This window comes from Zootoca vivipara, chromosome 2 (assembly GCF_965207765.1).
Source record: "Zootoca vivipara chromosome 2, rZooViv2.hap1.1, whole genome shotgun sequence".
NCBI classification, from domain to species: Eukaryota; Metazoa; Chordata; class Lepidosauria; order Squamata; family Lacertidae; genus Zootoca; species Zootoca vivipara.
The window spans coordinates 121,065,713-121,087,787 of NC_142584.1; the positions used below are offsets into that span (position 1 = coordinate 121,065,713).

The window sequence follows — 22,075 nt, forward strand, 5'->3', positions numbered from 1 at the left end:
CGCATATCTTCTGCTTTTGGTTATGTTCAAGGCTTCTTCATCCTTTTCGCCGGTCATGTAAATATTTCTGGCGAGCCGCAGAAGGAGATTGCGTCGCGGTGGGTTGGACTGGATGACACCTGGGGAACCCTTCCAACTTCACAATTCTGCGATTCAATGAAAGGGGTCGCTTAAAATCTGCCCAAAGTGATCCGGGACGGATCCATCACCGGCGCAGGCTGCTGTCGACCCGGGAAAGCTGTCTTGGGGTTGGGGGGCCGGCCCCATTGAAGTGGGGGGGGGAAGGGTGTGGGCCCTCCTTCCTCTCTTCTGGCCTCGATTCCCCCCCCACCAGCCAGCCATCCCACCGGTGCAGCTCCCGGCCTCCACCGGACGAGCAAGCCACCTGCCTGCCTGCCCGGGGGAGGCGGGGCGGTGGGTGGGGAGAACCCCTTCTCTCTTTTGTGCTCTGTGACGTCAGAGAGGGGCGGGGAGAGGAAGTGACGCGACCTCGGAGGTTCCCACCCTCTCCCGCCTCCCCAGAAGGAGGAGAAGGAGGAGGAAGAAGCAGGAGACGGAGAGGCGCCTACGGGGATCCCGGGGATCCCAGCAGGTAGGGGGAATCCCCCTCCTGGAGTGGGGGGGGGGTAGAGGGAGCCCCGGAGTCCCTCCATGGGAGCGGGAGCAGAGGGGTCCTTGGGGCGTCCCCGTGGAGAGCCAAGTGCGCCTTCCTTTCAGCCCCGGAGCCCATCGGCTGCAACGCTGCTCAGATTCGGGGCTGATTTGTTTTTTTCCCCCTTTGGTAAAGGACTGGGGGTCTCTGAGCACGTGCAGAGTGCAGCTCCGAATCTTCCCGCGGAATCCGCCCCCGCCCGTTCCTCCGCTTGAAGCCAGGCGTCGTGAAGTTTGACGGAAGGGGGAGAGGGGTGGGTTGGTGGTTACCCCTGAGCACGTGCAGAGTCCGAGTGCGCGCGCTGATCTTTTATACAGACGTATCATAAGAGTTCGTTGCCGCTTGATCTGTAGAAAGAACGGCAGCAGCAAAACCATAGAATCATAGAGTTGGAAGAGACCACAAGGGCCATCCAGTCCAACCCCCTGCCAAGCAGGAAACACCATCAAAGCATTCTTGACATATGCCTGTCAAGCCTCTGCTTAAAGACCTCCAAAGAAGGAGACTCCACCACACTCCTTGGTAGCAAATTCCACTGACGAACAGCTCTTACTGTCAGGAAGTTCTTCCTAATGTTGAGGTGCAATCTTCTTTCTTGTAGTTTGAAGCCATTGCTCCGTGTCCGCTTCTCTGGAGCAGCAGAAAACAACCTTTCTCCCTCCTCCATATGACATCCTTTTATATATTTGAACATGGCTATCATATCACCCCTTAACCTTCTCTTCTCCAGGCTAAACTTACCCAGCTCCCTAAGCCGTTCCTCATAAGGCATTGTTTCCAGGCCTTTGACCATTTTGGTTGCCCTCCTCTGGACATGTTCCAGCTTGTCAGTATCCTTCTTGAACTGTGGTGCCCAGAACTGGACACAGTACTCCAGGTGAGGTCTGACCGGAGCAGAAGTTCCCTTGATCTAGATGCTATACTCCTATTGATGCAGCCCAGAATTGCATTGGCTTTTTTAGCTGCTGCATCACACTGTTGACTCATGTCAAGTTTGTGGTCTACCAAGACTCCTAGATCCTTTTCACATGTACTGCTCTCAAGCCAGGTGTCACCCATCCTGTATTTGTGCCTTTCATTATTATTTTTTGCCCAAGTGTAGTACTTTACATTTCTCCTTGTTAAAATTCATCTTGTTTGCTTTGGCCCAGTTCTCTAATCTGTTAAGGTCATTTTGAAGTGTGATCCTGTCCTCTGGGGTATTAGCCACCCCTCCCAATTTGGTGTCATCTGCAAACTTGCTCAGGATGCAAAATGCTTTGCATAAAAATTAATAACATCATCCTAGAATCATGGAACGGTATAGCTGGAAGGGAGTTCTGAGGGTCATTTATTGCAACCCCTTGCAATGCAGGGGGGTTTTTTTGCCCAACGTGGGGCTTGAACCCACAGCTCTGAGATCTATCAAACAGAAGAATAACAGCACTAATCTGAGACTTTCAAAAAGTCGGAGTAGCAAGAGATTAAAACTACTTCCTAAATGATAAGGAGCAGTGCCTCTGAGCATGTACGGAGTACCAAGGGGTTAGGGGTAAGCCCCTTTGCGACGGGGGGGGGGGGAACCACACCATTGGAGAACCCTGCTTTGCACACACGAACACCCCATGTTTAACCCTTCCTTGCATCGCTAGTTTAAAAAAGGTGCTGCTTTTGCATTCAGCTCCCTTCCACTTCTGGGCTTCTTCCCGTTTGGGGCACCCGGTTGGCCCCTGGGAGAAGGGCTGGGGCTGGGCAGGGTTCTCGCTGTGCTGGGTTTGGACTAGATGACCCTCGGGTTCTCTGAGAATTTAAACTGCGTTTCTCTTTCCTGCCTCGAACCTGCAGCCTGCCATGGCGACGCCGGCCAACGTGCAGAGCGCCAGCAAGACCTGGGAGCTCAGCCTGTATGAACTTCACCGGACGCCGCAGGTGAGGAGGAGGAGGAGGAGGCCTGATGCCAGGGGGATGAGCCCCCTTTCTCTTTCTCTTTCCCACCCCTCAAATATCCAGATCTAGTGGGAATATCTTCTAAGTCCCTCTCTTCAGGTCCCAGATTTAAGGGGACCACAAATTAGGTGGCCGTGGTGGTGGGAGTTTTTGTATTTATTATTTTTTAATTGCCTACAGTTTGTTTCCTTTTAGGTGTTTATTTGTACTTTTCTATGAAAAAAACACAATTCACAGGGCATCGTGCACTAATGTGCTTCCTGATAAGTTGTATTCACTCTTACCTTTAATAGTTTCTACACCATTTAATAAGTTGTACGCTGTCCTGGGTGTTTGTGTGTAGGAAATCGACAAGACTCCCTGACTTGTTTTTATTTATTTCTCTCCATACTGCTGGTTTTGTTTTTTTTTACTCATTCTCTGTTGCATTTTTGCGCTCATGCCGATCGTTTTCATGCTGTTTGCTGCCTGGAGATTTTGGAAGCATTAAATTAAGCGGTTTATAAATGCTTTGGAATGAATAGATTCACAATAATAGATTCTCTAGCTTTTCCAGCAAAAAAGGGGTTGGTGCCGGTGGGCTTCTGGAATCACAGAATCGTAGAGTTGGCAGGGGACACCCCAGGGGTCATCCAGTCCAACCCCCCGCAACGCAGGGATCTCAGCTCAAGCATCGCTGACAGGCGGCCAAAGAATTGCAGAATTGTTGAGCTGGGAGGGATCCCCAGGGGCCATCTAGCTCAACCCGCTGCAAGGCGGGCCACGCTCCCATTTTGTTCCCTGGAAGCTCAGCGAGGAAGAAAAGGGCTCTCCTCTCTCTCTTTTCCAGGAGGCCGTAATGGACGGGACGGAGATTGCTGTCTCCCCGCGAAGCCTCCACAGTGAGCTGATGTGCCCCATCTGCCTCGACATGCTCAAGCACACCATGACCACCAAGGAGTGCTTGCACCGATTCTGCTCCGACTGCATCGTGACGGCCCTGCGGAGCGGGTGCGTGGGGCCCCGGGGGTGGGGGCTGGCAGAGAGGCAGGTCCCGGAAAGGCCCGTCCCACATTCCCACAAGTGAGCTGCTCCCAAGGTGTTTGGCCCATCTACAAACGGGTGCCTCGTGCGAAATCTGTGACTGACCGTTGCACTTCTCTCCAAGTGGGAAGCGGCAGCTCTTGCCACCAGAAAGCTTTTTTCCAGATGTTGAGTCATAGAATCCTAGAGTTGGAAGAGACCACAAGGGCCATCCAGTCCAACCCCCTGCCAAGCAGGAAACACCATCAAAGTGTTCTTGACATATGCCTGTCAAGCCTCTGCTTAAAGACCTCCAAAGAAGGAGGCTCCACCACACTCCTTGGTAGCAAATTCCACTGCCAAACAGCTCTTACTGTCAGGTAGTTCTTCCTAATGTTTAGGTGGAATCTTCTTTCTTGAAGTTTGAATCCATTGCTCCGTGTCCGCTTCTCTGGAGCAGCAGAAAACAACCTTTTCCCCTCCTCTATATGACATCCTTTTAAAATTCCCTTTCTTGTAAAGCCATGGGTTCAAGTCCTGCCCTCCAGAGCACCTTTTCTCTAAATAAAAAAATTCCAAGCAACCCTTTCCTCGCACTCGGCCCACACCTTGAGTTCGGTTTCCCGGTTTCCTCTACCGCAGGAACAAAGAGTGTCCGACCTGCCGCAAGAAGCTGGTCTCCAAACGCTCCCTGCGCCCCGACCCGAACTTTGACGCCCTCATCTCCAAGATCTACCCCAGCCGGGACGAGTACGAAGCGCACCAAGACCGGGTCCTGGCCAAGCTCAACCGCCTGCACAACCAGCAGGCCCTGCGCAGCAGCATGGAGGAGGGGCTCAAGATGCAGGCTATGAACAGGTACGGGGGCTCGCAGGTGGGGGTGGGGTCTCCTGCCCTGACCCCGACAGAGATCCGTCTCCTCTCTTTCCCCTCTCAAGATTAGCAGCCAGATCCCTTTTGGATCTCCTCTGGGTCTTTCCGGGCCAACTTTGTTATTTGGGACAACATTAGGTCTGCTTTTATAAAATCTACTGGCCCATTTGCAAAGCTAAATAGGGTCCAGTCGGGTTTCAAATTGGATTTTTTTGGGGGGGGAGGGCGCTGTGTGTTGAGATTCCTGCTTTATAGGGGGTTGGAGTGGATGACCCCTGGGGTCCCTTCCAACTCTACGATTCCATGATTCTATAGGAATCCAAAAGCAGCTGTAACTTCCCCCTGCTTTTTTTGGCAGAAGTGGATGAAATTTGCAAGTTTGTTTATTGGTTTATTTATTTTATTTACCATTTATTTCTTCCAAAAGGGAAGAAATCCCCAGAGGGTGGGGAGAGGGAGGGCATCAGAATGGCAAAAACGTTTCCGATTAAAACGCCATAAAATAAACACGTAGAAACATTTCAGCATTTCGGGCATCCGGAATAATTTCAAAGCGGATGGCAGAGTAGATTGGGGTATGGAGCGTATATTTAATTTCATCTATATCAGGCATCCCCAAACTTCGGCCCTCCAGATGTTTTGGACTACAATTCCCATCTTCCCTGGCCACTGGTCCTGTTAGCTAGGGATCATGGGAGTTGTAGGCCAAAACATCTGGAGGGCCGAAGTTTGGGGATGCCTGATCTATATGCTGCTTAATGAATAAAAGTCTCTTAAGTCGTCTTCCTACAATAGTATGACGCATTCATTAAGAATAAAAAAAACCAGTGGCAGGGAGTAAATGGGGTAAAGCCAACATAATAATATTATCAAAGGAGAGACTAAAAACAAAAGACACACACATTTCAGCAAGTTCCATAGGGGATTTTTCTTGCCCTTTTTTATAAAAAAGATGCCGTGCAGATTATTTCTTTGTTCACGTTCATAAATGCATACCGTAAGTATATCCTCCAGAGAAAACAATTCCCAGGGTGTCTGGAAGAAAGATTATTAGGTGTGTTTTCTGCCAAGAAACTCGATTCCCTCTGCTTCTGACTATAAATTGCCTGATTTTGATATTTTTAGGCTGAGGCCACTTTCCCTGGGATTTAGTGGTGAAAGGAGGTGCTTAGGAAATCTAATAATAAAGAATTTGTTTGTTGTTGTTGTTGTTGTTACCATTACTCAGACATGTAGAATCATGGGATGGTAGACTTGGAAGGCACACCAGAGTTCATCTAGTCTGACCCCCTGAGATACAGAAATACAGGCTAACAACAGTAGCAGCAGCAGCAGCAGCAGCAGTAATAATAATAATAATAATAATAATAATAATTCATAGATTTCTTTAAAGGCATTGTAAGCGGGTTGATGTGGTGATGTTTTGATTGTAATTACCTGTATTCTTATTCTCTCTCACTCACTCACACACACACACACACACAAGAGTGTTTAATAGCTTTTTCTCTACTGTCTTTTCTATGACGTTTCCCACTGTTTCTATCTTATCTGTAAGCTGCTCTGAGTCCAGTCTTGGGGGGGGGGGAATACATAAAATAAGAATGCAAAATTAATAATATGCAAGAGAAATCAGTCCGGCTATTTCCTTGTTGTCCTTTTGCCATCTTTTAATAGACCATATATTTATCCTGCTAGTGCTTAATTGTTTTTTAATGGCTGCTCTCTCACCCCAATGCTTTTTTTTAGCTCTTGCTGCTTCGGGTTTGAGCTGCCCTGAGTCCCTGCCAGGGAAAGAGGCAGGATAGAAATGAACATAATAATAACTTACAATGGAATCATGAAGCAGGGAGTTCCGCCGTAGCTTTTGCTAGTTTTATTTGGTAAGTGGGTTTGCTATGCCGATCCAGAGGAGGGTGACGCTCCTGCCTCTTTCCTCCCGCCTCCAGGGGGCAGCGGGCCCGGAAGCACCCCCAAGAGTCGGACAACACCACCTTCAGCGGGGCGGAAGACAACTGCGACAGCCGCTCGCACCTCAGCAATGCCTCGGCCCCCAGCCAGATCGAGGCCGGACCGAGCTGCAAGCGCTCCCGGGCCTCGGACGAGTCCTGCGCCGAGCCGGAGACCTCGCACGAGGGGGACCGCCGGAGCCCTGAGCCGGGCGCCGAGCCCAGCAGCAGCGAGATCGAGCTGGTCTTCCGCCCCCACCCAGTCCTGGTGGAGAAGGGAGCCTATGCCCAGACCAGGTGAGCGGGGGACAGGGGGCACCCTTCTGACCCGTCCAGGGGGGCTCGCGCCCCAGTGTGAAGCCACCTTGAGCACTAGGGAAGGTTGTCGGGTTGTCATTGAGCTGGAAGGTACCCCCAGAGGTCATCCAGTCCAACCCCCTGTGATGCAGGAGTCCCAGCAAAACAATGCGGGACAGTCGACTGCCCAGTCTCTCGTTCCAGCATCACCGCCAAGTCCTAAGACCCCCCCTCCACCCCCCAACTTCCTCCCCGCACCTCTAACTCTGCCTCCCCCTCCCCGCCAGGTATGTCAAGACCACGGCCAACGCCACGGTGGACCACCTCTCCAAATACCTGGCCCTGCGTATTGCCTTAGAAGAGGCTCCGGGGGCCGGATCCGAAGCCCCCGCCCTGGAGGGCGTCAGCGAGAAGCAGTACACCATTTACATCACCACTGCCGGGGGGGCCTTCACGGTAACAGCCGGCGGGGGGGCGGGTTGCATGACATTGACGGGGAGGGCCTCCCCCTCCCCAGGGATGAAGGGTGCTGCACCCCGCAGGCTGAGCGGAGGCAGAAGGGGTTGGTTCTGGGTTCAAGGCCCCATAGTGGAGACAGAACCGGTTGGCGTTTGGCTGGGCAGGCTGAGCTTCCCTGGGGGAAGAGCTTGGGGGTCAGGATCAGGGTTTTCCTTCTCCTAGACGGGCTACTTTATTTGATATGATGCAATAAGGACATAGAAATATATCTAACAGTTAATCAGTATACCATTTGCTTGCTGAAAGGGCTTCTAAGCTGTTTGCAGGGATAAAGATCAAATGGCACATCATTCAAACCCACACCAGGAGAATTAGACAGATTAGACAACTGGGCCAAGGCAAACAAGATGAATTTTAACAAGGAGAAATGTAAGGTACTACACTTGGGCAAAAAAAATGAAAGGCACAAATACAGGATGGGAGACACCTGGCTTGAGAGCAGTACATGTGAAAAGGATCTAGGAGTCTTGGTAGACCACAAACTTGACATGAGTCAGCAGTGTGATGCAGCAGCTAAAAAAGCCAATGCAATTCTGGGCTGCATCAATAGGAGTATAGCATCTAGATCAAGGGAAGTAATAGTACCACTGTATTCTGCTCTGGTCAGACCTCACCTGGAGTACTGTGTCCAGTTCTGGGCACCACAGTTCAAGAAGGATACTGACAAGCTGGAACGTGTCCAGAGGAGGGCAACCAAAATGGTCAAAGGCCTGGAAACGATGCCTTATGAGGAACGGCTTATGTTTAGCCTGGAGAAGAGAAGGTTAAGGGGTGATATGATATATAAAAGGATGTCATAGAGGAGGGAGAAAGGTTGTTTTCTGCTGCTCCAGAGAAGCGGACACGAAGCAATGGATTCAAGCTACAAGAAAGAAGATTCCACCTAAACATTAGGAAGAACTTCCTGACAGTAAGAGCTGTTCAACAGTGGAATTTGCTGCCAAGAAGTGTAGTGGAGTCTCCTTCTTTGGAGGTCTTTAAGCGGAGGCTTGACAGGCATATATCAAGAATGCTTTGATGGTGTTTTCTGCTTGGCAGGGGGTTGGACTGGATGGCCCTTGTGGTCTCTTCCAACGGGGTCTGCAAAGATTGTTTGTACTGTCAAGGGTCATCTAGTCCAACCCACTGCCATTTGCCCAACACAGCACTCAAACCCACAACCCTGATATTAGGAGTCTCTTGCTCTACCCACCGAGTTGTCCCAGGTCCACAAAAAGTGTAAAAAGGAATTAGGTTAAAAGACAAAAATGAAAAGGAAGCTCTAGGCAAGGGGTTATTGTGTTTATTTCTATCTTTTTCCTTTTTGTCTTTCACTCCATTTATTTATTTATTCATTTTTTTGACTAGTTCGGTTTTGATTGCTTCATATGTCAAAAACTCTTAGTGAAATTGAGATATATATATATATATACGAGAAGCTCTAGGTGAGGCTGAACGTTTGCCTAAGCAAGTTTCTATTCAGCCGCCGGCGGGTTGCCAATGCTGATGGGGGGGAATCTCATATTTTGCCAATCTCTTTTTCTTTTATTTTTTAAAAATATTTGATTTGTGGAATTATAACAAGACAAAACTTATACAGTGGTACCTTGTTTTGAGTTCGAATCCCGGGATGCTCGACGAAAGGGACTCTTGACAAAGGGCTGCTCTGCGCACATGCACAAGCGGCAAACCCGGAAGTAACCCGTTCCGGGACTTCCGGGTTTGCCGCAGACGTCCGCCGAAGTGGTCGATGGACGGGGCAGACTTATATGGAGAAATACTTAGATATTTCTCAGAATCTCCCGACTCGATGGGTCCTTTTGTCAACCTTTTCAACTGCATATTATTCCACAATCCATGTTTTATATCTCTCCATATTGTCCGTGATAATTATATTTTGTCTATCTTATTATGTTGTGAACCCCCCTAAGATCTACAAGTACATGCAGATTTAATAAAGAAAATAAAAAATAAATGTTTCTGCAGGGAAACGGCCTGCCTCACTGCAAGCTGATAGCCCCCAGTCTGTGGTAAAGGCTTCTCTTACTTCTGCACTCCCAACGCCGCCTCCTCTCCTTCCTTCCTGCAGACGCTGAACGGATCCGTCACCCTGGAGCTGGTGAACGAGAAGTACTGGAAGCTGAGCAAGCCCCTCGAGCTGTACTATGCCCCCACCAAGGAGCAGAAATGAGGGCTGAGCCCCCCCCCCCACAAGACTGTTGGGCTAACAGCAAGTGTTTAAGCGGGGGGGAGAGGGGGGCACCGGCATGGCCCCCCACCGCCACAGGGACTCTCCGAGGAAGACGAGGAAGAGGAAGGAGCTTAAAGCGCTTTGCAAGGGGTGGGGGGGTTGCCCAAATGGCTGAAACTGCTCCCCCCTCCACTGCTTCTGGCACACTTAGCCCCCTCCCACCTAGAAAAGACTGATGCCCCCAAAGAAGGCTGGGTGGGGGAGCGTGATGGCATCCCAACCCCCTCTGTTTTGGCTTCCCCTCTTCTCCCCCAAAGGACGGGTGCCCCCTCCCTGAGCAGGAATGGGGGGCCTTGCAATGGTGGGGGCAAGGGGGTTGCTGCTGTTGCTGCTGCTGTTGCTGCTGCTGAGAGCAGGCATTTCTCTCTGGCCTTTTTACAGCTGTTTTCTCCCCCCCCCCTTTTGTGGAATTTAATTCATCAAGGAGTTTTTTTGCCTCTTTGAAAGACTGGAGCCTCTCTCTCTTTCTCTTTCTCTCTCTCTCTCTCCCCCCCCCCACTAGGAGGTGAGGCAGGGCAGGGTGGGCATGCAGACCCCAAAATCACAAAATTGTAGGGCTGGAAGGGAACTCCAGAGGTCCTCTAGTCCAACCCCCTGCCATGCAGGAATATCAGCTAAAGCATCCATGTCAGCTGGCTCTTAATAATATATGGAATGTAATTTATTTAACCCGTTAAGAGAGGAGCCTGACATTACGTCCGACCTCAGGCAAAAAAAACGTAGAGCTGGAAGGGAACCCCAAGAGTCATCTAGTCCAACCCCGTGCAATGCAGGAATATGCAGCTGTTCCTTAAGGGGCTTGAACCTGCGACCTAGGTGTATCTACCTTTAAAGCCTTGCCTTACCTGGACGGTTGGAGCCCCTAGCCCTGCCTCGTATCTGGCAGGTATCTGCCGTATGAGTTTTTGAGCAAAGGTCCCTCCTCACCCCCTTCTCTCTTGGGCCTCTGGCAAACTCTGGGAAATCTCAAGTTGCTAGATCTCAAGGAACTGGATATTTTCCCCCCCCCTGTGCTTACTACTCCAAAAAGACCAGGGGTGTTTTGCTGCCAGAAACTGAGAGGTATAGCCAGATCAATAATAACACAACACAGGAGATGTGTCCCTTTTTATTTGTGTCCCCACCCCCACCCCCAATGCTGTGTTAAAGTGTGGAAAACTGCAGTTTAACTCTGCAATGATTTGTAAAGGCAGCCGTGTTGGACACCTGCTTGGAAGGGCGGAGGGTCCGGCAGGGACGCAGCCCTGTGGCTCAGGGGCAGGACACCTGCTTGCACTGCAGAACGAAGGCCTCGGGTTCAGAGCCTCTATCACAGCAGACCCCCGCAGGCCGCAACGCACACTCGGTACTTGTGAGCTTAGCAGCCTCAAAGGACCATTTCTCCCCCCCCCCCAAAAAAAGAATATTTTAAAAGCTGGATTTGGTTCTGAAAACAGCTCTGGGTCTCCTTTAAAAACAAACAAACAAAAAACCTTCTGCTTAGGAAAGGCACCAGCATGCCTAAGAGCAGTTGGTGGAGGGTGGGGGAAAGGCTTCCGTAGCTGAGCGGTTAGAGCAGGCATTCCCAAACTCTGCCCTCCAGGTGTTTTGGGACTACAATTCCCACTATCCTTGACCACTGGTCCTGTTAGCTAGGGGTGATGGGAGTTGTAGTCCCAAAACACCTGGAGGGCCGAATCTGGGGGTACCTGGGTGAGAGCATCGCAAGGTTCTGAGTTCAAATCCTGGTGGCTGCGGAAAGAATAAACTTGCTTGGAATTCTGGAGGCAATCTGCTGCCAGTCAGAGTGGACCGCACTGGGCAGCAAGAACCCTGAAGGCAGAGAGAGACCCCACGACACGTCCGAAGGCATTTTGCCCTTTATTTTGTGTCAACAAATTTCTTATAAAAAATGAAGCCAGAACGCACAACGGCAGGCAGATTAGGAAGAGGAGGGCGGAAGGTCCTTTGAGAAAGGGGCTTGCCTTGCAAGGGTAGAGTTGGAAAGGACCCCCAGGGGCCATCTAGCCTAACCCTCTGCAATGCAGGAAGCACAGCTTAACAAAAGCAAATAAGAAAAGCGGGGGGAGTGCAAAGTCCTCTTTCGCAGGTAAATCTTAACTTGTCCCACACACAGGAAGGTGAACCCGACTATCCTGCACCCAGGACCTTGCCTTTTTATGAAAAGTCTTAATAAAAGTAAATATACAAATGTGCACCCAACCTCTCTTTAGAAACCTCCAGAGAAGGAGAGAAAAAGAGAGTTCCTCTCCCTCTCCCGCAGAATCAAAGAATTGTAGAGGTGGCTGGAAGGGACCCCCAGCGGTCATCTAGCCCAACCCCTTGCGAGGCAAGAATCTCAGCTCGATTGTACCGGATGACAGGCGGGGGGGAATAGAGGAGGGGCATCTTTGCACAATGCATTGCGGGGGGTTGGGCTAGAGGACCTCCCGGGGTCCCTTCCAGCTCCACAGTTCTGTGGTTCTAATTAGCTGCTGCAAACGAGGAGGTGGTGACTTGGGGATGAGAGAAATTAGCAGAGGAGGAGGCAGGGTGTGGGGAGACTCATCGGGCTTCCGGTGGGTGGGGTGGGGGGTCTCCGGAGGGTCTTTGAAGCAGCAGCAAGGTCAGGCTGGGTGGCTTCCCTTTTGATAGTTTGGGGTCTCCCCAACGGATCCAGGATGAAATTGCAGGCAAAGGAGTTCGGGGGGGAGAGGCGTCATTCAGAGTCAGGCTAGCGACCTGCAGAAAGTGGGGGCGGGGGGCATAGGAGTTTAGAAGTTCACAGCAAGAGGGGGGGAGTAAATGCTTTTTCTGTTTGGGGAACCCCCTTTGTGGTTCTGCCTCTGTACGAAGCCAACCCCCCCTCCTATCACATCTGGGAGGCACCCTTGTAAAACATCTGGCTGTATTGTCCTCCCTTGCAGGGTTGTTGTGGGAGACAGGGTTGTGTAGCGGTTAGGACCTGCGAGAGACCAAGGTTCAAATCCCCACTCAGGTGGGGAGCCTCTCTCTCTCTCTCCCTCTCTCCCTCCCCCCTCTCTCTTTCTCTCTGCCTACCCTACTTCGCAGGGTTGTTGTTGTACAGGGTGAAATGAGGGGGGGAGACCCCTGTGTGCTGACTCTGAAAGCGGGGGACCCAAGTGGACCCGATCCTTGGAATAATTGGAGGGTGGGGGACTCGATCTTTGCTGGAAGGGAGACCCCTACCCTCTCCCCTCCAAGCAACTGCCCTAACCCTTTAAAATTTACTCCCGATGCTCAGCCAGAATTTGTTGTCCTAAGAACATGAGCGGAGCCTGCAGGATCAGGCCAAAGAACGTTGCAAGGCTTGCCAAGTTGGCTTGGCTTCCTGTGACAGGGAGTTCCGTAGTTTAACTAAGCGGGAGGGAGGGAAGGAGGGAAGGGACTCCTACCTTCTGGGTAGGTGCTGCCATCAATGGGGGCGTAGCCTGGAAGTGGGGAGAAAAAGAGGGAGTCAGTAAGAGAATGGTCCCCACCCAGAGGAAGAAGGGGCCCACCCATCAATGGGGCCCAAGCTGACGAGCTCAGAGGTTTCGGTGTGTAAATGTTAAGGAATCAGCAAAAAGTAAAACCCCATTCCCCAGCTCATGTTCTCCTCTGGCCCTTACCTTCGGGGACTCTCCTCGTCCAAAGGACAGTGCCCATGGCAAGGAGAAGGATTCCGACCCCCAGCATGCCCGCCGAGACCCCCACTTTCCACCGGAGGTCCAGAGCCAGGCCTGGTGCTGCGGGTGAGACAGAAAGGGCAGGGGGACTGTTAAAGGCAGGTCGCCTTCCTCGCCTACGGGACAGGAGGTTTCCTGACCACCCCACCCACCCACCCACCTAAAACCTGTCCTGACTTCGTAAGGAATCAATATTTCATTGTGGCAGCTCCTGAACCCTGTGGAACTCCCTTCCTCTTGACATCAGGCGCCTGCACAAAAGCATTCTTGTTTCTGCAGATGTGGGCGGGTGTTTCAATCACGGATTTATAAGTTTTTACGGCAATTCTTGTTCTATTTTTCCTTCCTTGGGGTTTTTAAAGCAGAGGTTGGATGCCCTTCAGGCAGGGAAGCTTTGGCTGAGATTCCTGCATTGCAGGGGGTTGGACTAGATGACCCTTGGGGTCACTTCCAACACCACGATTCTATGATTCTTACTAACTGCTTGGAGTCCCCCCCCCCAAAAAAAGTGGCATATAAATTTCATGAATAACTAAACGAGGTCCCTGAAACATCAGGACGAAATGTTGCCCTGCTTGGTGTGCAGAAGGAGAGCCAGTGCTGCCAGTCTGTGTGGACAAGGCTCAGCTAGATCATGGAATCCTAGGCTTGTGGGCTTGGAAGGTACCCCCAAGGGTCATCTAGTCCAGCCCCCTGCAAGGCAGAAATCGCAGCTGGACCTTTCCACCATATCTCAAGTTAGTTGGTGGCTCATTGTGGTCACTTGGAAGGGGGCGGGTGAAGAGACATTCTGCACATGCACAGAAGCATTTGGGGATCTTAACACTGTGTTGCGTGAAGCAGCCCAGCAGCCTCCGCTGTCACTCACCCCAGTCCTTGGTGAGGGACTCATTCAGGCTGGCGTGGGTCACGAGGCAGGTGTAGGTGCCTCCCTGCCGGGGGTCCACAGGGAGAGTGCGCAGAGTTTGGTAGGTCCAGTCCCCATTGCTGGAGGCCACTGCCGCCGGGCCTGTCCCGTTCTTCAGGAGGGCCCCATTCCACAGCCAGGTGACGGTCACGTCTTGGGGGTAGAAGCCCCACACGACACACGCCAACATGATGGACGCTGGGGTGTTCTGAGGGGTGACAGGGAATACCCGGACCTTTGGAGGAGCTGCGGAAAGGAGGGGGTGCAAAATCAGAATCTGTATTAGATCCTTCAAAGGTTGGCTCAGCTGCATGCCTCCTAGTGGGGTCATATTGCCATTTCACTTGCCACGCCACTTGCCATCACTTGCCACGCCATTTGTGCCATCACTTGCCATGTCACTTGCCACACCACTTGCCATTCCACTTGCCACCACTTGCCAGACCACTTGCCATTTCACATGCCACCCCACTTGCCACTCCACTTGCCATCAATTGCCTTCACTTGCCACACCACTTGCCATGCCCCTTGCCATCACTTGCCACACCACTTGCTTTCACTTGCCATGTCACATGCCACACCACTTGCCATGTCATTTGCCACATCACTTGCCACCCCCTTGCCACCATTTGCCACATCACTTGCCATCACTTGCCATTTCATGAGCCACACCACTTGCCACGTCACCTGCCTTCACTTGCCATTTCATGTGCCACACCACTTGCCACACCACTTGCCTTCACTTGCCATTTCACTTGCCACCATTTGCCATGTCACTTGCCACACCACTTGCCTTCACTTCGTCCTCCAGATACAACCCAGGTGTTTGGGGCTGCAACTCCCAACCCCCCCCCCGCCCGTGGCCCCAGCGCCCCTCACTCACTCTGCCTGAGCGCTGAGGGTCCCCACAGTGAGTGGACCTGCCCCTGGCAGCGCTGGGCCTCCTCCTTCATCTGCGCTCCCAGGACGGCATTCACGTGGTCCGAGAAGAGGGCGGTCAGCTGGTACCAGGGCTTGTAGGCGCCCAGGCCGCAGGGCACGAAGCTCTCGCTGGGTCCGTCGAAGCAGATGAAGGGGATCTTATTGAAGGCCACCGTCCAGTTGAACCAGAGGGCGCGACCTCCGTCCGAGAGGAAGCAGTCCTCCTGCAGGTGGACGACGAAAGCCCCTGGCAGGGAAAGAGTTAACGGATCGATCGATTGGTTATTTGCATCCCACCTTTTTCTCAAGGCCGAGTCTTCCCTCCCTCCTTCAACCCCCCCCAACAACAACAACCCTGCGAGGTCGGCCAGGCTGAGAGGCAGCAACTTCCGCATCAAACGAGCCACGGATCTCTCGGCAGCCTTACCTGTTCGCAGGTAACTCAGCGCCAGGCAGAGCCCGGCCAAAGCCACCCAGAGAGGCCGCATCCTGACTCCGCTGGGCGAGGAGGAGGAGGAGGAGAAAGGATCCGCTTTGCAGGTTTCTGGATCTCGCTCCGCGCTCCTTGGGATCCACTTGGCAAGGGATCCCGCGTTCCGTTTCTGCGCCGCTCAAGTATGGATCCCCAACTCTGACCGGCCTCCGAATCCCAGCAGCCAGTTAGCGAGAGATCTGCTCTCGCGGATCCCTTCGCTGTAGTTTTTGGGGATTTTTTAATTTTTTTTTTTTGCGTGGGGGGCAGTGGGATCCCTTCCTTCCTCCAGAGGGGGTAGAGGAGTCGCTGTCTCTGGATCCCAGCTCCTCGAGGGGATTCCTAGGAGAGAAGGATCTCCTCTGCTGCAACTGCTGCTCTGGCCGCGTCCAGGGGAACCTACTGTGCCCCCCAACCTCAGCCCCACACTGTGGGAAGGGGGAAGCCAGAAATCCCCCGTCCCGCGGGGAGCCAATGGGGAGGCCGCCCGCCTTCGCGTCATCAGTCGCCGGGCAGAGAGGAGCCGTCGAGGTTCTTTTCAGGAGGAAAGCGCCTCTGGGCGCCCCAAGGCGAGGGGGGTGGGCGCGCTGGGTGGGGCGGGGCGTCTGTGAAGGGCCGTGAGCGGGCAGAGCAATGGTTGTGTTTTATCCTTAGACCACATAATAGTTCCCTGGCTGGCACAACCCTCTCTGCCCCCCCAATCCCGGCTTCTCGGGGTGCAAAGCAGGGCCCGCGAGGGGCGTGGCCTGGGGAGAAGGGGCGTGGTCTGAGCAGAGTTCCGAGGACCGGGCAGCGAGGCCTGGAGGGCCGCAGGTGAGAGGTTTCCACACACACCCTCCCCCCCCCAAAAAAAATCGCATAGAAATTTGCTCCACTATGAAGTTGGAAGGGACCCCCTAGGGGTCGTCCAGACCAACCCGCTGCAATGCAGGAATCTCAGCTGAGGACGCACAAGGCGCTCAGCGGGCCAGAACCGGCCCCCGACCCCGCCAGTCCCGCGTCTCTCTATTCTTGCCGTTGCTTGAGCCAGAGCTCCTGTTTGGTCGCTGCTTTTTTGCATTTTGCAGAACCACCACCCAGAGGGGACCGTCCGGCGTCGCCAGATATAGAAGCAGGTCCCCCTCCCCCCCCCGGCTTCCTCTTTCCCTCCCCTCCCCCGCTGCGCTTTGGCACTTTCACTTTCGCCCTGCAAAGGAGCCGGGCTCTCTCGCTCTCTCGCTCTCTCGCTCTCCCGCGCGCGCGCCTGGCCCTCACCATCGCCTAAGACAGACGTTTTGAACCCATGTGCCGTGGCACCCATGGGTGCCTTGAATGATGAATGATGGCCAGGGGAGCCATGGGCAACACTGGCCTCTGTCCCTCTTTCCTTTTCTCCCTCCTCCGATGCCCTCTCCACAGCTGTTTGTTGCAGCAGCCCTGGCTACAAGCTCCCCAGGTGAAGGGTGCCTCTGGGGCTGGCCAGGGGGTGCTTCCCAGGCCCCTGTGGGGCAGTGTGAGGAGGCACCTCTCTTTGGGGTGGGGTGGGGGGCAGCTCAGAGGACTCCCAAGCTCTGCAGGCAAGGAGTGAGGTAACTGGGCTCCTGTGAGCCCCACAGGGGTGCCACAGAAAGAAGGTAGTTGGTCAAGGAAGCTGTGGACTCGAAAAGGTTGAAAACCTCTGGCCTCAGGAGTCCACATTGCTAGGCTGAAGAATCAGAGAATTGTAGAATAATCATAGAGTTGGAAGGGACCCCAAAGGGTCATCCAGTCCCACCCCCTGCAATGCAGGAATCTCAGCTCAAACATCCACGACAGACGGCCATCCAACCTCTGCTTAAAAACCTCCAAGCAAGGAGAGTCCACAACTTCCGAAGACCTGTCAAATGGCTCTTATCATCTGAAACTTATTCATTATGTGATGTTTAGTTGGAATCTCCTTTCCTGCAACTTGAAGCCACTGGTTGATTTGAGTCCCACCCTTCAGAGCAGGAGAAAACAAGCTTGTCCCATCTTCCATCGTGACAGCCCTTAAGATATTTGAAGATGGCTATCATCTCTCAGTCTCCTCTTTTCCAGGCTAAATATACCCAGCTCCTTCAAGTGTTCTTCATAAGGCTTGGCTTCCAGGTCCTGGATCGTCCTCTGCACACATTCCAGCTTGTCAACATCCTTAAATTGTGGTGCCCAGAATTGGACACAGGACTCCAAGTGTGGTTTGGCTAAGGCAGAATAGAGTTGGACTATGACTTCTCTTGATCTGGACACTAGACTTCTGTTGATGCAGCCTAGAACCGCATTAGCCTTTTTTTTTTGCTGCTGCATCACCCTGTGGACTCATGTTCAGCTTGTGGTCCACCGAGGCCCCTAGATCCTTTTCACATGCACTGCTAGCAAGCCAGGTGTCCCTCTTCCTATATTTGTGCATCTGGTTCTTCCTACCTAAGTGCAGAATCTCACATTTGTCCCTATTGAAATTCAATTGCAAATACAGTACAGAGTCACTCACAACTAAAAAAAAAAAAAAACCCTGAAAAGCAGGACCCTTTAAAATAAGCTGGAATCAGGGTTTCGGGACCTTTTCACCTTTCCAGGTGGCAGGGGTTCCCATTCTCACAATCACTCTGAACTGGGCATTTAATTTTTGTGCAAAATAGACAGAAACCCCACAAGTGAAGCTTTCCCAAATCTTCCAGCCTGGGCGGTTGTTGCATGACAACAGCAGGGCCAGGAAAAGCAAAGAACAAAAAGCGCAGGTGTGTAGAGCTATTTTTTTAGACAGGGAAGAGGCATCTCTCCCCCCCCCCCCCAATACAAGAAGATCAAAGTCTTGCAGTCCCTTGCAAAATTTGTCAAAAAAAAAAAAAGCCATGTGCTGGAAAAAGAGAGACAATGAATGTATTTTGGAAAACCGATAGAAACTTAAATAAAAAATATGTATTAAAAAAATGCCATGGATTTTGTAACTGCCTGCCCCTCCCCCTGCTCTAATTCCCCTGGCCCCGCCCCGCTCTAGGCTCTCCCTGAGGAATTCTGCCTGGCAGGAAATAATGCATCTTCCTTGTGCCTGTACAAGTCACATCCATGGACTCATTCCCCATCTTTCTGGCCCTGACTCCCCCCTCCGATTCCCCCACCCCACCCCACAAAGGCACCGCCCGCCCCGGGGATTCTGCCTCAATTCCTGCTTGCAACGTCAGGAAGAACTCGAAAGAATAGTTGCAAAATCTTTTTTTTCTTTTCCATTTTATTTTATTTTCTGCACCCCTGACAAGAACTCCATTTGGCACCCGGCGTCAGGAACGCAAAGGAAAGGACACATCACTGAGCAGGAACAATTGTAGGTGCAGCGTCCGTAAGATCAAAAAACACCCCTCCCCCTACAAACCTCCCTCCCCTGGTCTTTTTTTGCTCCTTCCACCTCTCTCTTTTAAAAGTTGCAATGCTTCTTTAGTCCTCCATGGGTCTCCTAGTCTCCCCCCGCCTTTTAAAACTAAGAAGATGCCCACTGCCTTTTTTATCATGTTGCCGGTCACAACCACCCTGCAAGGTAGGCGAGTCCCGGGGATTATTCAAGCCTTCCCCATAGCAGCTGTATGAAAGGGCAGAAATTTAACCGGCGGTGACGCTCTCCCCCCCCCACTAAATTTCCTGAGCCTGCACATCCCCGATAGCTCAGTTGGTAGAACATGAGATCCTTAATCTCAGGGTCATGGATTCAAGACCCACATTGGGCCAAATATTATTGCATTGCAGGGGGTTGGACTAGATGACCCTGGTGTCCCTTCCAACTCTATGATTCTATGATGCTAAAACCTAGAAAAGGGAGAGGGCTTCTGGGGATTACTTCTGCGCTTCCTTGCTTTAATGGACAGCACCCTTGACACGCTCAGAGGCACCATCATTTCACAAGTGCCTGGGCTCAACCCTGCCACACACACAAAATAAAAACTGTGCTGCAGGGCCCAGCTGCCCATTATGAAGAGTTGTGTGGTACAGCCGTCTCCTGCCGCAGCAATTAGCAGGTGATGGTCTCTGTACCTCCATGAGAAGGTCCTGTTAAATGAACAGTGGCAGACTAGGAAGATCTCTCATTCCCCTGGGTGTGGCAGAAAAGCTGGGTGCTGATGGGCCTGCCCAGAAAATAGATCTGAGGCCAAGCCATGTCCCTGTCCTGGCGAGAAAGACCCATAGCTGGGAGGAGCAGGATGGTGGTGATAGTGATGTGAGCAGTGGGGTGAGCGATGGTTGTGGGGCTAGCAATATTCAATCTATGCAAGTTTCTTGTTCTAGCCAAGGGCCATGACAAACCTGCAGCGCAGCAACAGTGCCAGTGCTAGCAGTGGGGTTGGTGGCGATAGTGGTGTCAGAAGTGGGATTGGTGGCGATAGTGGTGTCAGAAGTGGGATTGGTGGCGATAGTGGTGTCAGAAGTGGGGTTGGTGGCGATAGTGGTGTCAGAAGTGGGGTTGGTGGCGATAGTGGTGTCAGAAGTGGGGTTGGTGGCGATAGTGGTGTCAGAAGTGGGATCTGAGCCAGAACTGCTTCAGCCAAACCTGGCTGGGCTCCTGCCCTCTGCTCCTTCCACCCCCTCATTGACCCTTTTGCTTCTCTAGCAGTGATAACTTTAACGGGAACAGAAGAAGCTCACTCACATCACTGATCCGCCTCACCCAGGACTGCCCACACTGACTGGCAGCAGTTTCCCTCCGGGTTCACAGACTGGAGTCTCTCCCACCCCTGCCTGGAGCCAGTGGCAACGGAGACACGTGACAAAAGCAGGGTGGACAGATGTTCGCGGCTCACTGAATGCAAATGGGCACACATATACACACACAGAGAGATTCTGGCATTGAGGGGCAGTTCCCGCAAGGGGGGGGGGAAATGGGTGGGTGACTTTAAAGGTGATGCTCCTTCTCCTCCAAATCCCTCCTTCAGGTCGACTCTCGGGAATTCATTCTGGAAAAGATAAAGGTCGTAGAATCACAGAAATGGAGGGAGGGATCCCCAAGGGTCATCTAGCCCAACCCCCTGCAATGCAGGAATCTTTGATGGTTGCAATATTTCACGCCAACCATTTTGTCCAGCAAGGAAACAGATGAATGAAATGGGAACCCCATGACCTTGCAGAGGGTTGGGATGGATGACCCTTGGGGGACCCCTTCCAACCCTACAAGCCTTTGGTTCCACTCTGCGTGCTAAGCGGGCGCTCTCTGCCCCTGATCTGCAGCCTCCTCCTTTCCCAAGGGGCCTCCTCCAGAAATACCTGTGCTGTTGCACTTGCAGGATAGTGCCACCAGGACCACCCCCGCGATGGCAAAGAGGACGCCAACCCCAAACGCCACGCCGCACAGGATGTTCTCCAGGAGCTCCGAGGGGACGGGATCTTGGGGGACTACAGGAGGGAGAGAGATGGGACAGAGGGTCAGTGGGGGGGGTGAGAGCACAAGGGTCATTTGGGGCAGGGTGGGGGGAGAGACGGTAAGAGCAGGGCCTCACCCCAGAACGCCTGGATGCTGAAGGTGTCGCGGGGGCTCTTGACGTTGCAGCTGTAGATGTCTCCCTCCTGGGGAGTCACCTCCAAATAGGAGAAGAGCTTGAACTCCAGGTCCTGCACAGGGACTGCTGGAGGGGTGGAGACCCCCTGGGTCATGGGCTGACCTTGGTACGTCCAAGTGACCTCAGCCGCCGGAGGGAAGAGGTTGGTCACTGAGCAGACGAGCGTGTTGGGCCGGCCCAGCTGCAGCGGCTGCAGGGGGAAGACATTCACCTGAGCAATACCTGTGGGGGGAGGCAGAGGGTGGTTTGCAGGGTGGCAACATGAGAACGTGGCCTTTTCAGTGGTGGCTCCCCATCCTTTTACTTGCATTATTATTTGTATTATTTTTAACGATAGTATTATTTTTTTATTATTCTCATTATTATTTTTATCGTAGCATTTTATTTTTATTTTTATTGCAACATATATTATATGATGCATAATAAACTTCCTCATTGGAGGAAGTTTCTGGTAGCCCCCTCCCCACAAGGCAAAGAAACTCCCTCACCTTTCGCTTCCGGCATAATTGCGAAATAGTACGAAAAGTTGCCCAGCACATCGTTGCAGAGCTGGTTCAGCACCCGGATGTGACTTTGGGGTGTCCGGTTCTGCACCCCTGGCTGGAAATCGGGGAGGCGTGCATGCCAGGCGGACTCCGAGGAGTTGAACCAGAAGAGCTCTTCGTCGTCCAGAGTTTGGACCATCTCAGGAAGCAGGGAATCCTGCTGGCACAGGTAGACTTCAGAAAACAGGTGGGCAGGATCCTCTGAACGTAAAAAAAGAGGGAGGTGGGTCACCTGCCACCATTGAGGCACTGCAGGGGGTTGGACTAGATGACCCTCAGGGGTCACTCCCAACTCCACAATTATTTTGATTCTGCAATGTGCCTCCATGCACCCCTCCACGTAGAATCATAGAATTGGAAGAGACCACAAGGGCCATCCAGTCCAACCCCCTGCCAAGCAGGAAACACCATCAAAGCATTCTTGACATATGGCTGTCAAGCCTCTGCTCAAAGACCTCCAAAGAAGGAGACTCCACCACACTCCTTGGCAGCAAATTCCACTGTCGAACAGCTCTTACTGTCAGGAAGTTCTTCCTAATGTTTAGGTGGAATCTTATTTCTTGTAGTCTTCTGCTGCCTGCCC

At 52.4% G+C, this 22,075-nt stretch overlaps 4 protein-coding genes across 6 annotated transcripts in view; 1 reads left to right on the forward strand and 3 right to left on the reverse strand.

Annotated features, from left to right (window-relative positions):
- LOC118081372 (class II histocompatibility antigen, M alpha chain) overlaps nt 1-22,075 on the reverse strand; it is a 129,661-nt gene that overhangs the window by 106,504 nt on the left and 1,082 nt on the right. Inside the window, exons 2-5 of one of the 3 annotated variants that reach the window (XR_015948548.1) lie at nt 21,436-21,693; nt 20,888-21,169; nt 20,655-20,783; nt 20,274-20,347 (exon numbers count right to left, since the gene is read on the reverse strand). Coding sequence is in view for 2 of the 3 variants with exons in the window: in XM_035107866.3 (XP_034963757.1) it covers nt 20,343-20,347; nt 20,655-20,783; nt 20,888-21,169; nt 21,436-21,693 (674 nt within the window). In the remaining variant the exon portion in view is untranslated. Of the gene's footprint in view, nt 1-18,618; nt 20,348-20,654; nt 20,784-20,887; nt 21,170-21,435; nt 21,694-22,075 lie in introns of those variants that run through there. The other 2 variants (XM_035107866.3, XM_035107867.3) reach the window with 2 other exon arrangements.
- RXRB (retinoid X receptor beta) overlaps nt 1-22,075 on the reverse strand; it is a 371,934-nt gene that overhangs the window by 46,388 nt on the left and 303,471 nt on the right. The gene's annotated exons all lie outside the window — the stretch shown is intronic.
- RING1 (ring finger protein 1) lies at nt 526-9,891 on the forward strand. The gene is made up of 7 exons (XM_035107829.3): nt 526-592; nt 2,477-2,560; nt 3,408-3,568; nt 4,223-4,438; nt 6,400-6,696; nt 6,984-7,152; nt 9,284-9,891. The coding sequence occupies exons 2-7, from the start codon at nt 2,483-2,485 to the stop codon at nt 9,383-9,385; spliced, it is 1,023 nt and encodes a 340-aa protein (XP_034963720.1). The 5' UTR covers nt 526-592; nt 2,477-2,482; the 3' UTR covers nt 9,386-9,891.
- Nucleotides 11,293-17,894, reverse strand: LOC118081366 (class II histocompatibility antigen, M beta 1 chain). The gene is made up of 6 exons (XM_035107857.3): nt 15,369-17,894; nt 14,904-15,188; nt 13,982-14,266; nt 13,057-13,173; nt 12,841-12,876; nt 11,293-12,166 (listed from the first exon to the last, which is right to left on the reverse strand). The coding sequence occupies exons 1-6, from the start codon at nt 15,427-15,429 to the stop codon at nt 12,159-12,161; spliced, it is 792 nt and encodes a 263-aa protein (XP_034963748.1). The 5' UTR covers nt 15,430-17,894; the 3' UTR covers nt 11,293-12,158.